At 40.3% G+C, this 16,466-nt stretch overlaps 1 protein-coding gene across 2 annotated transcripts; it reads right to left on the bottom strand.

The window, feature by feature from the left end:
- Positions 1-392: 392 nt before the first annotated feature.
- LOC117531299 (cerebellar degeneration-related protein 2-like) lies at positions 393-14,792 on the bottom strand. Of its 2 annotated transcripts, none has more exons than XM_034194329.1 (6): positions 14,590-14,792; positions 13,210-13,322; positions 7,372-7,520; positions 7,130-7,305; positions 2,447-2,655; positions 393-1,376 (listed from the first exon to the last, which is right to left on the bottom strand). In XM_034194329.1, exons 1-6 carry the CDS (start codon positions 14,669-14,671, stop codon positions 819-821), a joined length of 1,287 nt encoding a protein of 428 aa, XP_034050220.1. In that variant the 5' UTR covers positions 14,672-14,792; the 3' UTR covers positions 393-818. The 2 variants fall into 2 exon arrangements, with proteins under 2 accessions (XP_034050220.1, XP_034050219.1); XM_034194328.1 differs by having other exon boundaries at positions 2,447-2,669; positions 7,132-7,305.
- Positions 14,793-16,466: the final 1,674 nt, after the last annotated feature.

The following is a 16,466-nucleotide window of genomic DNA, read 5'->3' as shown; positions in this document are numbered from 1 at the left end:
AACTAGTACCATCAGGCAGACGGTACAGGGCCATTAAAGCAAGTACAAATGGATTGAAAAACAGTTTCTATTCAACTGCTGTTAGAGTTTTGAACGGCACTGGAACCAAATAGCCAGGTCACATGCCACACTTGAAATGAGTGCAGTATTTGTTAATGTGCAATATCTGCTGCCACTGAAACAGACAGTTTTGCACACACATATACCTAAGTAATCTCTTTTTTGCTACCATATACTCATTTTTTTCTTTTGTGCTCTGTACATACCTTTTTCATTCTGTTAAATTTTATGTTTATTTTCTTTCCCAGACCTTTCAAGTTTACACAGTTTACTCAAGTTATATTTGCACTTTCATTGTACTTGTTACAGTGACAAAGAAACTGCATCCAAAAGCAGGTATAAAGAATTTATGAATACAGGGAAAAAAACAAAAGTTTTTGCTACATTTTATGGTTCAACCATCTCAGTCAAAATCACGAAAAGAACATTCATCATGGAACAGATGAGAACAATATCCACATACAGGATACAAACAAAAGGCTCAGAATTACCACCATAAATACAAAGTTGGAAGAGCATCCATAACACCTGTGCAGATCTAAAGTGCATCTTAAGTTATTTTTACAGTGACAAACTGTCACTGTAAAATCAAAAGTCCAACAAAAGTCCTGCTGCAGAAAAACACTCAGCAGTTATCAAGTCAACAGTATTTTGGTACAAATCAGAACCTCTGACCTTTACCAACATTCATAATATTCACATTGGGGTTTTTATGCTTTACAATTTGAAAATCATATTTGCAGCAAATCTGCTCCTTTTTATGAGGAGGTTCCTCTGTTTTTAATCAGGTCCTCCTTGGTTTTCCGAATACAGGAAAAAATTTCCCTGAAAAGCGCCTTGTATTCAGGCTGGTCAAAGTCGTCTTCGTCAGTTCCTGTAGCAGTGAGGGAAGTTGTGACAGCCGTCTGGATCGCCTTGTGGCTTTGCTCCTCCTGGGAGCCCAGGTGGCATCTCTGCAGAAGCTCGTTGTACTTCACCTGCAAGGCACTGTACTGGGCATCCACTTCATTGAGTAGAGAGATGCCACGATACTTGATCGCGTCAGCTCGCCGCACACAGGAGCAACCGTGAGTATAGTTGGCATCAGGGGCTGGTGGATCAGGTGTCTGCATCAGCTTCTCACTGCAGCAGCGCTTCAGGAACCGAGCACTTTTAGCCACCGTCGCATCTCCTTCATTTTCCTCCTCGGGATTGAAGAACACAGAGTCTGGCAGCAGGATGTGAGCAACGCTCCTAGTCAAAGATCGGATGGAGGCCTTCGCTTTCCAGAGCTGACGGAGCTCCTCTGCCTCACGTTCCAACTCGCACAATCTGACCTGAAGAGGAAATACTTAAGTACTATGACATCCAATTAATGATTGCTGAACTTCACGTGACAGCAGGAGTTTCCATTTTACACATTCAACAAATGCATTTATCCAGAGTGACTTACAGTCAAAACACTGATGCAACCGCTTCCATACAAGGTGTTGACCTGCACACCAGGAGCCAATGAGGTTTAGTTCACCAACCCTTCAGTTAACAGACAATCCACTCTACCAACATACGGACAGCTACTCCATGAATTATTTTCATTAAAGCTGTGTAATAAGACTCAACTCGTTAACGTCTACTGGGCTGAAGCAGTAATCACACTCTAATCTGCATAGTAACCAGCCAGCCAGACCGCCAGTCCATCCCAGTCTCCTGGAGGTAGACCTCTACATGCTACAATCAGGTAATATGTGGACAGTCTCCTTTAACAGCTGCTGGAGACCTCAACGCTGAGGCACATGTGCTAATCATATGGAGAGAAGTGCACCATGCGGCCATCATGATGTTCCCTCACAATGCAAGAAGTATGCTTCAAATGAGACTCCCAAAGTAACTGTTGGTTTGACAAAGTTATTCCAATGGCACCCAAAGATCCTCTGGACAGACCTACTATCACAGACTCTCAAAGTGTCACAACCATATAGTAAGAGGAAAACTCCAGATGTGCAAAGACTTGAACCTTTGTTCTTCTGCAGAGGTATCAGAAAACACCTCTGTCTAGAGACTCCATAAGCTCTCCTCAGACTTGTCTGGGCCTCAGAAAACTGGAGTTTGAGAGCCCTGTGTAATATGGCTGTTCCTAGGACGACACTCTTCTGGCCAGACACCACTGATGTTGCACCTGGAATCTACCGGAACCAATCTTCCAGTTTAAGGGTCACAGCCTTGATAGCTCCTGTTACCACTGGGATCACTGCAGCTTTTATATTCCACGTTTTCTAGCTGAACCCCCTCCACACAAACACATCCGCTCGCTCTGCTTCAGGTTATCGCTTCTGTTCAGAATCACTAATTCAACAACATGCATCACTCACTGTTGGACCCTCAGGTGACACACGTTTAAGACACGTACCTGACACGCCTCCATCCCTGCCAGCTGCTGCTCCAATGCTGCATTCTCACCAGCCAGCAGCTCTGCCTCTCTCTCCGCCTCCTCCCTACATGCACGCTCGCTGGCAAACTGAGTCTGAAGGGTCCAGAGGGATTGCTGCAGTGACGCCTGCTCTTCCACACACCACGCCATACTGTACGACTCAGGCTTGTCTGACGGCGTCTCTGGGTCGCATTCGGAGTACCTGCACAGAAGACGCAATGATACAACAGATATCCTTTATTTACTATAATACGCCAAATGTCACTGATAGAGGTCATTTCAAAACTCAACGTGTGCACTCAACTACATCAGCTAACTGAAGATTAAATAAATACATGCTAAATAAACATGCATCACACATGGCAACAGTGTTACTGCTTCGTGTTTATTACACAAGTAACTCATACATTTTAAATACAATCACAAGCCAAAGGAAAGTAAAACAGTAAGTAAAAACCCATAGAATGTACAGTTTTACCATTTTGTCTTATTTGTACATTATATTTATTAACCATTTAAATGAGATCATTCCAACACCAGCTTAAATCATAAAATTATCTTAAAAAGAAAAGTCCTAATTTACTTACTACAAAAAACACCTTGGACACCCAGAGTTTCTTTTGGAAGGGCGTCTTCCATCTCTACACAAATTTCTGTCAGTCTGTCCATGCTTTGAGTTAAAGTTGAAGCGATGTTTTGATAAAAAATAAGTGATTCAATCAATCATCAATAATGAAAAGTCCCAAATTTTGACTTGCTGCACATTTTTCAGGTATTTTATTAAATCAGTAGCTATGAATTTCCAAAAATCTAGAAAATTGACATTAGCCATTCAAACACAGACTTACAGCCTACGTTTCACGTGCTCTCTGGTCCGGTCCGACAGTATACCGCCCCTTAGATGTCTACAGTAGTATTCAGAATAATAGTATATTATATATATAGCAATAGTGCTATGTGACTAAAAAGATTAATCCAGGTTTTGAGTATATTTCTTATTGTTACATGGGAAACAAGGTACCAGTAGATTCAGTAGATTCTCACAAATCCAACAAGACCAAGCATTCATGATATGCACACTCTTAAGGCTATGAAATTGGGCTATTAGTAAAAAAAAAAAAAAAGTAGAAAAGGGGGTGTTCACAATAATAGTAGTATCTGCTGTTGATGCTACAAACTCAAAACTATTATGTTCAAACTGCAATCGCAATCCTGTGAATCACTAAACTAGTATTTAGTTGTACGAGTATAACCACAGTTTTTCAGGATTTCTTCACATCTGCGAGGCATTAATTTTGTTGGTTTGGAACCAAGATTTTGCTCGTTTACTAGTGTGCTTGGGGTCATTGTCTTGTTGAAACACCCATTTCAAGGGCATGTCCTCTTTAGCATAAGGCAACATGACCTCAAGTATTTTGACATATCCAAACTGATCCATGATACCTGGTATGCGATATAAGCCCAACACCATAGTAGGAGAAACATGCCCATATCATGATGCTTGCACTACCATGCTTCACTGTCTTCACTGTGAACTGTGGCTTGAATTTAGAGTTTGGGGGTCGTCTCACAAACTGTCTGCGGCCCTTGGACCCAAAAAGAACAATTTTACTCTCATGCAGTCCAAAAAAATATTCCTCCATTTCTCTTTAGGCCAGTTGATGTGTTCTTTGGCTAATTGTACCCTCTTCTGCACATGTCTTTTATTTAACAGAGGGACTTTGCGGGGGATTCTTGCAAATAAATTAGCTTCACAGGCGTCTTCTAACTGTCACAGCACTTACAGGTAATTCCAGACTGTCTTTGATCATCCTGGAGCTGATCAATGGGTGAGCCTTCACCATTCTGGTTTTTCTTCTATCCATTTTGATGGTTGTTTTCCGTTTTCTTCCAGGCGTCTTTTTTTTGTCCATTTTAAAGCATTGGAGATCATTGTAGATGAACAGCCTATAATTTTTATGCACCTGCGTATATGTTTTTGCCTCTCCAATCAACTTTTTAATCAAACTACGCTGTTCTTCTGAACAATGTCTTGAACATCCCATTTTCCTCAGACTTTCAAAGAGAAAAGCATGTTCAACAGGTGCTGGCTTCATCATTACATAGGGGACACCGATTCACACCTGTTTGTTCCACAAAATTGACGAACTCACTGACTGAATGCCACACTACTATTATTGTGAACATCCCCTTTTCTACTTTTTTTTTTTTACTAATAGCCCAATTTCATAGCCTTAAGAGGGTGCATATCATGAATGCTTGGTCTTACTGGATTTGTGAGAATCTACTGAATCTACTGGTACCTTGTTTCCCATGTGACAATAAGAAATATACTCAAAACCTGGATTAATCTTTTTAGTCACATAGCACTACTATTATTCTGAACACTACTGTACGTTTCCCGTTGGAAGGGTCACCTATCACAGGTTACTTTCCTCAGTCATGTTTGGTAACCATTTACAGCTGGGTGAGCAATGCAGATAAAGAATCAATCATCCAGTGTTACCAGGAGTCAAACCCAGCTCTACATATCACATCCCACTGAGCGACCTAATCCACAAACAGAAGTGAGTGAAATTAAAGAATGAGCCACTTAAAACAGAACCTACTGTGATTGAGATGATTGTGTAATTTTTATTGTCTCAAAGTTTTCCCAAATATGTATTTGTGGGCTGTCAGAATGGTGATAATTAAAGAGTTTAGTTCTTGCCTTCCAACTTCATCCACTGCACAGATCGTGCAGGACAGACTGACTTCAGCACGCCTCTAGCAGGATTACACACAGACACCAAATGAAGCAACCGCACGCAGGAAGTGAACTCTGAGTGACACTGCTGTCAGGCTGCCAGCTCGTAGCAGTGTGGGACCCGGGAGGACTCGCTGTAGGACTTACTGCCTGCTCTCTTAAAGTACAGGCTTACAACCAACTTCCCTCCAGAAAAAAGATCAGCTGACCTCTAATCCACATGCAGCAAAATGAGCTCAACACGTTTTTGTCATAAGATGTGAATTCATTTGAGAATGTCAATTTAATTATTAAGTGCTGCATTTCATCCATCCATCCATCCATTTTCTTCCGCTTTATCCGGAGTCGGGTCGCGGGGGCAGCAGCTCAAGCAAAGCCGCCCAGACCTCCTGATCCACACACACCTCCTCCAGCTCCTCCGGGGGAACCCCAAGGCGTTCCCAAGCCAGCCGAGAGATGTAGTCCCTCCAGCGTGTCCTGGGTCTTCCCCGGGGCCTCCTCCCAGTGGGACGTGCCCGGAACACCTCTCCAGCGAGGCGTCCAGGGGGCATCCGCAAAAGATGCCTGAGCCACCTCAACTGACTCCTTTCGACGTGGAGGAGCAGCGGCTCGACTCCGAGCTCCTCACCCTATCTCTAAGGGAGCGCCCAGCCACCCTGCGGAGGAAACTCATCTCGGCCGCTTGTACTCGCGATCTCGTTCTTTCGGTCATGAGCCAAATCTCATGACCATAGGTGAGGATCGGAACGTAGATCGAGAGCTTTGCCCCCCTACTCAGCTCTCTCTTCACCACGACGGTCCGATACAGCGACCGCATCACTGCAAATGCTGCACCGATCCATCTATCGATCTCACGCTCCATCCATCCCTCACTCGTGAACAAGACCCAGAGATACTTAAACTCCTCCACTTGAGGCAAGGACACTCCACCGACCTGAAGAGGGCAAAGCACCTTTTTCCGGTTGAGAACCATGGCTTCGGATTTGGAGGTGCCGATTTTCATCCCGGATGCTTCACACTCGGCTGCAAACCGCCCCAGTGCACGCTGAAGGTCCTGATTTGAGGAAGCCAACAGAACCACATCGTCCGCAAACAGCAGAGACGAGATTCTGTGGTTCCCAAACCAGACCCCCTCTACACCCTGGTTGCGCCTAGAAATTCTGGCCATAAAAATAATGAACAGAACCGGTGACAAAGGGCAGCCCTGGCGGAGGCCAACGTGCACTGGAAACAGGTTTGACTTACTACCGGCAATGCGAACCAAGCTCCTGCTGCGGTCGTACAGGGACCGGATAGCCCTTAGCAAAGGACGCTGCATTTAATTAATATCACAAAAATTGGGGCGCTGGCTACACATCTGGTGTGGACCTGCATCCACTCAAAACCTAACTGGCTCTTTCTTGACCCTAGGCTGCCCTCTGTACCAAATTATAGTGAAATCTGTTCAAGCATTTTTTAATATCCTGTTAAGAAACAAAATGACAAACAAAAATAAAGCTTTTAGCAACGGGAGTGCATACAATAGAATGTGTTCTTCCACCATGGTCTAAAACCCACCACACCATGGAGGTGTCTCTGGCCCCACCCCTTTGTATGGGTCCACCTACTTCTACATTTGCCTAATTTTGTTCCCTGCGAGTTCAAGAAAAGTTGTTCAGCAGCCAAATTTCTCACCACAGACAGTTTATCGAGATCTACTACAAAATCACTATGTAAGCGTTTGTCTAACATAAATAAAAGCTATTCTCTTTAGCAGAGACAAGTATAAAATATTTTAAAATGGAGAAAAAAGCTTGTATTTTCCTTTTTTGTTGTTGTTGAAGAAGAAGAATCTAAATTTTAAACACTGAACAGGAAACGTGAACGTATCCTGTTTATTTTTTTCTGTGTTGTTTCGACACCTCGTCGGTCTCGTCACCTGAGTGTGTTCTGCAGCTCTTTCAGACAGGAAACACTTCGAGTGCTGCGAGGTGGCGGCCGCTTCTCTTCCTGCAGCGGCTGTTGAAGAGACGGTGGGTTCATCTTCAGATCTTCCACCTGATGTTGCAGCTCCTCCACCTGCGTCTGCAGCAGCTCCACCGTTTCCATCAGCCTGCACAGACACAGTTTAACAGAGATATTCTTCTTTGCCTGCAGTAAACCAGTTTCGCGATCTTACCCCTGGGTCTTCTGCTGGGCGGCCCGGTTATCCTGAGACAGTTTGTGGTTTTTCTGCTCCAGCTCTCGGGCCGACTGGTCCAGCTGCTCGTACACCTTTGCATGCTGGTCGTTGACCTGCCTGAGGAGGTCAACCTGCTTCGTCAGGTACTAGTGGCAAAACGTGCAAGAGGAATGAGAGTGTTTCAAAAATACATCTATGATAAATTATACAGGTGTTGGATTGATTTAATACAGCATTAAAACCCCTCCACCACGTTTTAAAAACAAATGGAAATGCTTTATTACACAAAACTATGAAAGGCATCAGGGGGCCGTTGCAAACTCTGCACGCTCCGACAAACACGACAACACTAATACGTACCAATCACTTATACTACTTATTGATATAAAATTTAGGTCATCTCTCTTGCTCTATTGGTTGTGGAGATACAGCAGAAAATATGTTTTCTGCACCATGTTTTCACCGACCTCGACCTTTACCTGATCCGCTCCAAAATCATCTCGAGATATCTGCTCAAGTAATATTCCCACCATGTTTGGTGACAAATCCATCAGGGAGTTTTTTTTTTTTCGCATGCACACACACACACACACACACACACACACACACACACACACACACACACACACACACACACCTGATTACAATACTCTGCTTCGCTGCCATGCAGAGAAATTAGGCAGAATAAAAAAGTGAACAACAAAAGCATGAGGCGGCTCATCATCACTATAATTTAACATTTGTTAGTGTTTCTTTGTTTGAATGTACAGTGCATCTGGAAAGTAATAATAATAATAATGTTTATTTGTTCAATCATTCATGTCATTTCCTGTTAACAAAAAGGAATAGAAAGAAGTTAAATAATAAGTATTCACGGCGCTTCACTTTTTTTCCACCTTTTGTTATGTTACAAAATCCTTTTCAAGCCCCTACTTCACGTTTCTTCAGGGACATGTTATCTTATCACTTTGAACCTTTCATCATTTATTGTGGCAGAAAATGTACTGAGCTTCTTTTTATCAACAACCCCATTGTTAGAATAATGTCTTGGTGTCAAACTACGCCGGTAAAACCCCATAACGCTGCATTTTTTTTGGCGTTTTTTTTTTTTAAGACAGTTTGATGTCACTGAGCCGTGACAGCAAATACACAGAGGAGCAGGTAATTAATTGCAACAGTCTGGAGTCAGACACTTCAGGTTTTAAGAGATTAACTCTGTGATGGATTTAACGCCAGACACCCTGGACTGACCCACTCAAGAAAATTAAATGCAAGGCTTAAAATGTTTTCAAACACTATAACGATATACCGACATTCTGCTACTTTACTCAACACAACTGAAAATCCTCAATTCAGATAAAACCTTTTTGCTTGTATATCAGAAACCTTGTTATTCGTATGCCATCATATTTCAATTTCAATTTATTTAATTTATATAGTGCCAAATTACAACAAAGTTGCCTCAAGGCGCTTCACACAAGTAAGGTGTAACCTTACCAACCCCCAGAGCAAGCACACAGGCAACAGCGGTTAAGGAAAAACTCCCTCTGAGGAAGAAACCTCAAGCAGACCAGACTCAAAGGGGTGACCCTCTGCTTGGGCCATGCTACAGACATAAATTACAGAATAATTCACAAAATAAATATACAGCAGAAGTTGCCGGTGCACAGGACAGGAGGGCCTCAAAACAGACACCACACCCATCCCTGGATGGAGCCGTACCTCAAACAGAGAAAAAAAAATAGAATCAGGCATCAGGAAGACAACAAATACAGTGTAATTTGTCAGCATTAAGAAACAAGAAGAATAAAATAAATACTAAGGTGATCACATAATTATATAATCATATAAGCACATCATCCTTTTTCTCACCATAATATGCATGCATTCTGAAGTCCATCATAAAGCATGTGTGAGAAATAGTTGTTTGGGGGGGAGGGGGGAAAAAGGGGAGAGGGTGGGCAAATCACTCAATCCGCATTAATATGCAAATACGAGGGCTGTCAATAAAGTAAGGGTCCTTTTTATTTTTTTCAAAAACTATATGGATTTCATTCATATGTTTTTACGTCAGACATGCTTGAACCCTCGTGCGCATGCGTGAGTTTTTCCACGCCTGTCGGTGACGTCATTCACCTGTGAGCACTCCTTGTGGGAGGAGTCGTCCAGCCCCTCGTCGGAATTCCTTTGTCTGAGAAGTTGCTGAGAGACTGGCGCTTTGTTTGATCAAAATTTTTTCTAAACATGTGAGACACATCGAAGTGGACACGGTTCGAAAAATTAAGCTGGTTTTCAGTGAAAATTTTAACGGCTGATGAGAGATTTTGAGGTGATACTGTCGCTTTAAGGACTTTTCACGGTGCGAGACGTCGCTCAGCGCTCTCAGCCGCCGTCGTCAGCCTGTTCAAGCTGAAAACCTCCACATTTCAGGCTCTATTGATCCAGGACGTCGTGAGAGAACAGAGAAGTTTCAGAAGAAGTTGGTTTCAGCATTTTATCCGGATATTCCACTGTTAAAGGAGATTTTTTTAATGAAAGACGTGCGGACGGGTCCGCGCGTCGGGACGCAGCTGACGCGGTGCGGCGGCACAGGAAAAACACCTCTGTGTTGATAACCATTTGTAAAATCCAGGCGGCTTTTGATGGCTTTCAGTGGAGTGAGTATATGAGTAATTGTTTAACAGGCAGGACATGTTCCAACTTGTCCTTAAGGCTTTCAACAGAGGTGTTTTTCCTGTGGCGGAGCGTCGCGGTGGCTGCGTCCCGACGCGCGGACCCGTCCGCACGTCTTTCATTAAAAAAATCTCCTTTAACAGTGGAATATCCGGATAAAATGCTGAAACCGACTTCTTCTGAAACTTCTGTGTTCTCTCACGACGTCCTGGATCAATAGAACCTGAAATGTGGAGGTTTTCAGCTTGAACAGGCTGATGACGGCGGCTGAGAGCGCTGAGCGACGTCTCGCACCGTGGGAAGTCCTTAAAGCGACAGAATCACCTCAAAATCTCTCATCAGCCGTTAAAATTTTCACTGAAAACCAGCTTAATTTTTCAAACCGTGTCCACTTCGATGTGTCTCACAGGTTTAGAAAAAATTTTGATCAAACAAAGCGCCAGTCTCTCAGCAACTTCTCAGACAAAGGAATTCCGACGAGGGGCTGGACGACTCCTCCCACAAGGAGTGCTCACAGGCGAATGACGTCACCGACAGGCGTGGAAAAACTCACGCATGCGCACGAGGGTTCAAGCATGTCTGACGTAAAAACATATGAATGAAATCCATATAGTTTTTGAAAAAAATAAAAAGGACCGTTACTTTATTGACAGCCCTCATATGCACAAAACAATGATATATTTTTAGCTAATCTATTCCCAAGGAGGTACATATGGACTAACTAAGTATCAAGTACCTACGAAGTTTTGTTTAACCCTCTGGGGTTCAGGGTATAATTGGCTGTTTGCTACTTTTGGTTTTACCTTCAAAATTTACCGTAAAAACTTACTTTGTCTTGTTTGGTGTCATTTTTTTCCATCACAACCTCACCTGTGTGACTTTACAGTTTTTCTTTCATTCTGGCGTAGTGTATTAACCACAATTAACCTAAATTCACACAAAACAAAATCCGAATAGAAATATGTTTTGTTGTTTTTTTTTTACTGTGAAAACCACAAACATGTTTAACAAACCATTTTTATAACTTACAGTACAAATGTAAATTTCAAAAACATGTACAAATGTAGCAAAGTATTTACATTAAAATATAGGAAATGCTTCAGGCATGTTTTTTTTGTACAGCTATTTACAAAAGAAGATGCCACACAAATTATCACAGGCCTGATACTGTCATTCTTCCTGTTGTTCACCTGGAGGCAGCGTTGGCACCTCAGTCTGTCTATAGTGGATTTTAGGTTTGATCTCCTCAGTAACAAGCTCACATGGGTTGGTGATCAACCCACATGGGGTTAATGATTTTGATTGGTTTAGGTGCGTGCATGTGTTTTTCCACCAATGATAAAGGGACTCGTGTTTTCTTCCCCTTGTAATTACTCCACCCAGAGAGGAGAAAAAAAGAAAGAAACTCCTGTTTGCACGTGTGATGCACGAAGTGCCGCTCCACACATTACCATAATATTCATGAAAGAGCCTGGTGAAAATTATTAATCATGATTCAAGTTTTACTGGGTCCATCAGCAAAATTTAAAAAACTGGTATATAGTTTGAAGTCCACACTTTCAACACACATTCAAATGGAAACTCAGATTCTGGGGGACTTGATGAGATGAACGCTTAATTCAGTCATGTGACTTTGACATGGCTCTGTGTCAGACACCTCCAGAGGGTTAAGAACTGTTGTGTTCATAAGAATAAGTTCATCCTCAATAATACCCAAATACAAGCACTAACAACTCTAACGTCAGTTTATTTCCCATGAGGTACCTATGATGTGTCACGTGTATATCATGTTTTGTTTAAGCACTACTGTGTATATAAGAACAAAAAATTCACCCTCATTATTACACACCAATCAGCTATAAAATCTTATGAGCTCATCAATTTCACAGGAGGCAGATATTGTGCAGTTATCAAGTGCCAAACAAAAGATAGTGTTTATCTGAAAAATTATTTCATCCTCATTAATAGGCAAATACATGTGTGAAACAACAAATCTGCTCATCTAGTCCTGAGGAGGTCAAGTGTCCAACAAAATTTACAGTGAAATATCACGTTAACAAGCATGTGTCTATAGATGCTAGCATTATGGTATAATGGTTTTCCAGAGTATAAGTCGCACCTGTTTAAAAAAAAAAAAAAAAAAAAAAAAGCCTCTTGAAGACAAAAAAAATCCCATATAAAGCTTGCACTATTTTCCTGTATCATGAGCTCATTAATATGGTATTTTTGTGCATTGCTGTAGTGTACTTATTATTAGCATTTATTATTTTATTATTGGAGTTTATTTTGTTTATTGCTTTGATTCCTGTGAAAGTCCTATAAAAATACTTGCTATAATTATTATTATTATTATGAATAAGAAACATTTTTTTTGTTTGTTTTGGTATATAAGTCGCAGGGCCACCCAAACTACTAAATAAAAATGTGGCATACTCTGGAAAATCCGCATTTATTTTTCAGTGAAAGTGAACCCTTGTAGAGCAACGTAAACCTACAACGGTACAAATTATTACCAAATTAAGAATAAAGTATTAAATAAAGTGGTGTTTCATGAACGCCTCTGATGCAGATTTTCAGCACTTTTCTAATATTACAGCAGAAATGTAAGCAGACAAGAACATGCCCAAGAATGACTACACGTGTGACGGAGGCCAGCAGAGGTCGCTGTGCAATAGAAGTCAGTAACAATACCTCACTCCCCAACAGCTAAAAGGATTCTCTTACCACGAGACCAGGGGCCTGGGTTCAAGGGGAGCGAGTGAGAGCAGTCAAAATACACAACAACGCAGAGCAGCTACACACACAATATTTAAACAAAACAAAAATGTACTATATTTAATTTTAGCGCCCGAGCAAATCAGTAGATAATCAAAAAAGGTGAGCAAGTGTTTCAGCTAACATTACAGATCCTGTCAGAGGCTACAGCGGTCTACAATACTAATTCAGAAATGCTTATTATTCTAAAAAAACAAACAAACAAACAAAAAAACCTGACAAACATTAAATTTTTGTTTAAATAACAATAAGGAAGCCATTTTAAATGTTTTATGACATTTAGGAATTTACGATTATATTTTGGTCATCTGGCAGGGGGGTACTGTGATGTCTGTGCTGCAGCGCCTCCACTCCCCACAGATATGCAGTTCTGTGTGAACCTGTCACCTCGATCTCCTGCAGCTGCTCCTGGTTGGTGGAGCAGACCTGCTGCAGCCCCTGCTCCAGCTCCCTGTTACGCTCCAAAAGCGACTTTCCCAGCTCAGCTGCCAGCTGTAAGTCTGCAGGAGAAACAGGGCATCCAAAAAAAAAATGAACACTTCAGTGCTCCTCGATTGAGTCAGACGGCTTTGTCGTTACATCATGTTAAAGAGCATTTGCATTTGTAGAATTTAAGGCATCTGAAAATGTTTCCACACTCAATGTTTTTATTTTGACTTTGTACCACGTGTGCACCTGCAATGCACTGTTGGGATAGAATTCACCAAGTCATGACCACCAGTGCTTGCAATTTATATATGGCTATATATGTAAATCTGTTTCACACACATAAATGTCTGCCACTGGCGGTTATACTGTATTCCCCTCTCTACACTTGTTAAGAAGCCAGGATGTGCTCATATGTTTCCGACGTCTGATTGATTGTTCTCAAATCTCTCTGAATAACGGTTATTCAATCGGCAGGAGCAGACAGAGGTCTTTTGCGTAAAGATAAAGGTGCAGGTTTAGTCTCTGTGAAATGCAAAAAGTCCAAATTTGAATATTTTCAAAATTACGCAAAAGCTTTGTGCACTTATGGAAAATTTGCACAGTAGCGGAACTGCGCTATGATCAGGATCCACTTCTGAAAATTTTCACCTTCCCATACTGCATGGAATATATATCCAAAATTTGGTCTAAAATTCACTAATTCTCTAAACAAAGCTGTGTCAAACCTTACGACTGAATTTTTAGTTTTAAAACAAACTCAGCAAAACGAAGCTCAAGACCAGAAATGTGACATAAAACTGTTAAGACATAAAAAATTGTAAACAAAAACCTTAAAAAAATAACATTTAATATTGAACTGATCTGCATGTATTCATTTGACTGCTTTTTATTTAAATCGTGTTTTCGCACAAATGACAGCTTTTCTTTCCCACTTAGGAAGTCTTTTTTTTAAAGTGTCACATGTTCAAAACACCCCGACCTTAAATAAATAAATAAATTGATTTATTGATTTGGCGCACATTAAGCGCTGATTCAAGCGTGTTTTTTTCTGCAGTCTGAACAGGTGCTTCATTTCCGCACAAATATCTAAACCCGCTTTTAGAAAAACAAGACACTGCAGTTATAAATATTATGAGTTAGTTTAAAAATAATATCTAATTTAATTGATCCCACATTCTGGAATAATATTTTTTTCAAAAATAAATTTAATTTTATCGTAAAAAAAAAAATCCGTACCTCGTTTTTTTTTTCTGTGCAATGGTGGATACGATGGTTGCTTTCTTTCTTTCTTTTTTAAAAAATATATATCGTACAAGACAAAGAATAAAAAAGAAGTACCCCGTTCCAGGTCCTGTTTGTCGTACCACGGTTCCTCCTCCTTAATTTCAAATTCTTCCTCCACAATCATGTCTGTCAGCATATTCAGCGGCAAACTCACACACTTCAGCTCCAAATGACAAACACGCGGTTTGATAAACGTTTCGTTTCGGTTCGGTTCGGTTCGGTCCGCACAGCCGCATGCAGTTACCGGTGTGTGCGCGCGCGCACAGACTGCACCCATAAAACGCCGCGCCGTCAGTTTCCCGCCTCCAGATTTCAAAATAAAATCCTTGTTGGTAACTATTTTTTTAGTATTATTATTGCATTCCTTTCCCTGCGATTTATTATGCGATGTTCTGTTATTTATGTGTGGACTGACGATCTTAATTTTTTTTTATTATTATTTATTTTAAAGCACTTCTGCGTCTGTTTTGTTTAAAGCATGTACAGAGTAACTAAATAAAATTAATTTAGGGAAATTTTGTGTCTTTTAAAAATATTTAATTTAATAGCATTCAAGTCAAAAGAAGTGAAAAGCCAAATCAAGCCTGGGAGCATGAGCTGATACCACATCCATGAACTGCCTTGAGCCCTGGATGGCAACCACCCAGACAGACAACCAGCCACACCCACATCAACAAGTCTTTGGTAAACATACTATATAATATATAATAAAAGGGAGAGGAACTTTCAGTCAGGATTAATTTTTTTTTTATTTTTAGGTATTTATTTACTCATAAAGATTTAATGAATCCTTTCAAATTTTAAAACAGAAGAGTAAAAGTATAGCTAGTATATTGAACTGTTAAAGCTGTACAGGGCTTGAAATGAAAACTTATAAATGTCTAAACCTAGCACTGTTTGCTTTTGCTCATATCCTGAAACAGGCCTGTTTTACAAACATCTCTGACTAGAAAATCTCAAAGAAATCACCACCAGAATTTGATTTCTTACTTGATAATTCAAGAACCCACCGTGACCCTTTATTGGAGTAAGCGAAAATAGCAAATGGATGGATAATTCAAGAAAACTAAATTCAAAAGTTCTGCTTTTAACATAATAATAATAATAATAATAATAATAATAATAATAATAATAATAAGTATTATTATTATTATTATTATTCTAATTAGTATTATTATTATTATACATATAATAATTATAAGAACATATAATAATAATTATTATTATTATTATATCAGAGAGAGCGAGAGAGAGAGAGAGAGAGAGAGAGAGAGAGAGAGAGAGAGAGAGAGAGATACAGTGCAGTCCAAAAGTATTGAAATGGAACACTTGATATTTCACATATTTTAATTTGTTTGTGCATTCCAAATACAAAAATTACAAAAAATACAAAAAAGAAAAATTTCTAAAATTATCTTCCTTAAACTCAAACTCAAAGCAAACTACAAAACTTTCTTTTTTAAAGTTCTACAACTTTACATAAATTATTTAAAAATATAAAAGCCAAGATGATGGGTTGCATAAGTAATGGAATGCTTTGGTATAATACCTGTAAATAATCAGTTTTATTGCTCGGTTTCTTCAGACAAGTCAGAGGATCGATCATTTAACTCAACACCTTGGCTTATGTGACCACTGCAGCAGTATGATTTGTACTTGCATGATTACCTGTAGTTAAGAACGGTCAAATTAGTGCTTTTATTTTGAAGATCAACGTCTTTATTTTCCGGGACTTGTTTTATTGTTCAAGATGTCAACAACTGTGCACTGAACATGAATGACCGCAAAGCGGCGCTAGAGAGCCACAGATCTTATGACAGTTTATGTAGTTTCCGCACAACTTTACATAAGATTTGACAGTTTCTCTACATCTTAAAAATGCAAAAGAATAACGTAAAACACCATATTTTGCTAAATTGTACTCATGGTTT

The sequence above is a fragment of the Thalassophryne amazonica genome, chromosome 18 (assembly GCF_902500255.1).
Source record: "Thalassophryne amazonica chromosome 18, fThaAma1.1, whole genome shotgun sequence".
NCBI classification, from domain to species: Eukaryota; Metazoa; Chordata; class Actinopteri; order Batrachoidiformes; family Batrachoididae; genus Thalassophryne; species Thalassophryne amazonica.
This window is presented reverse-complemented; position numbering and strand designations above follow the sequence as displayed.

Bases quoted from the DNA above. Each gene is read 5' to 3' on its own strand.
- LOC117531299 (XM_034194328.1), bottom strand. From the start codon at position 14,671: ATGCTGACAGACATGATTGTGGAGGAAGAATTTGAAATTAAGGAGGAG. The intron at 13,323-14,589 runs GTACTTCTTTTT...TTTCTCCTGCAG, and splicing joins CAAACAGGACCTGGAACGGG to ACTTACAGCTGGCAGCTGAG. The intron at 1,377-2,446 runs GTACGTGTCTTA...TTTCCTCTTCAG, and splicing joins CAGGGATGGAGGCGTGTCAG to GTCAGATTGTGCGAGTTGGA.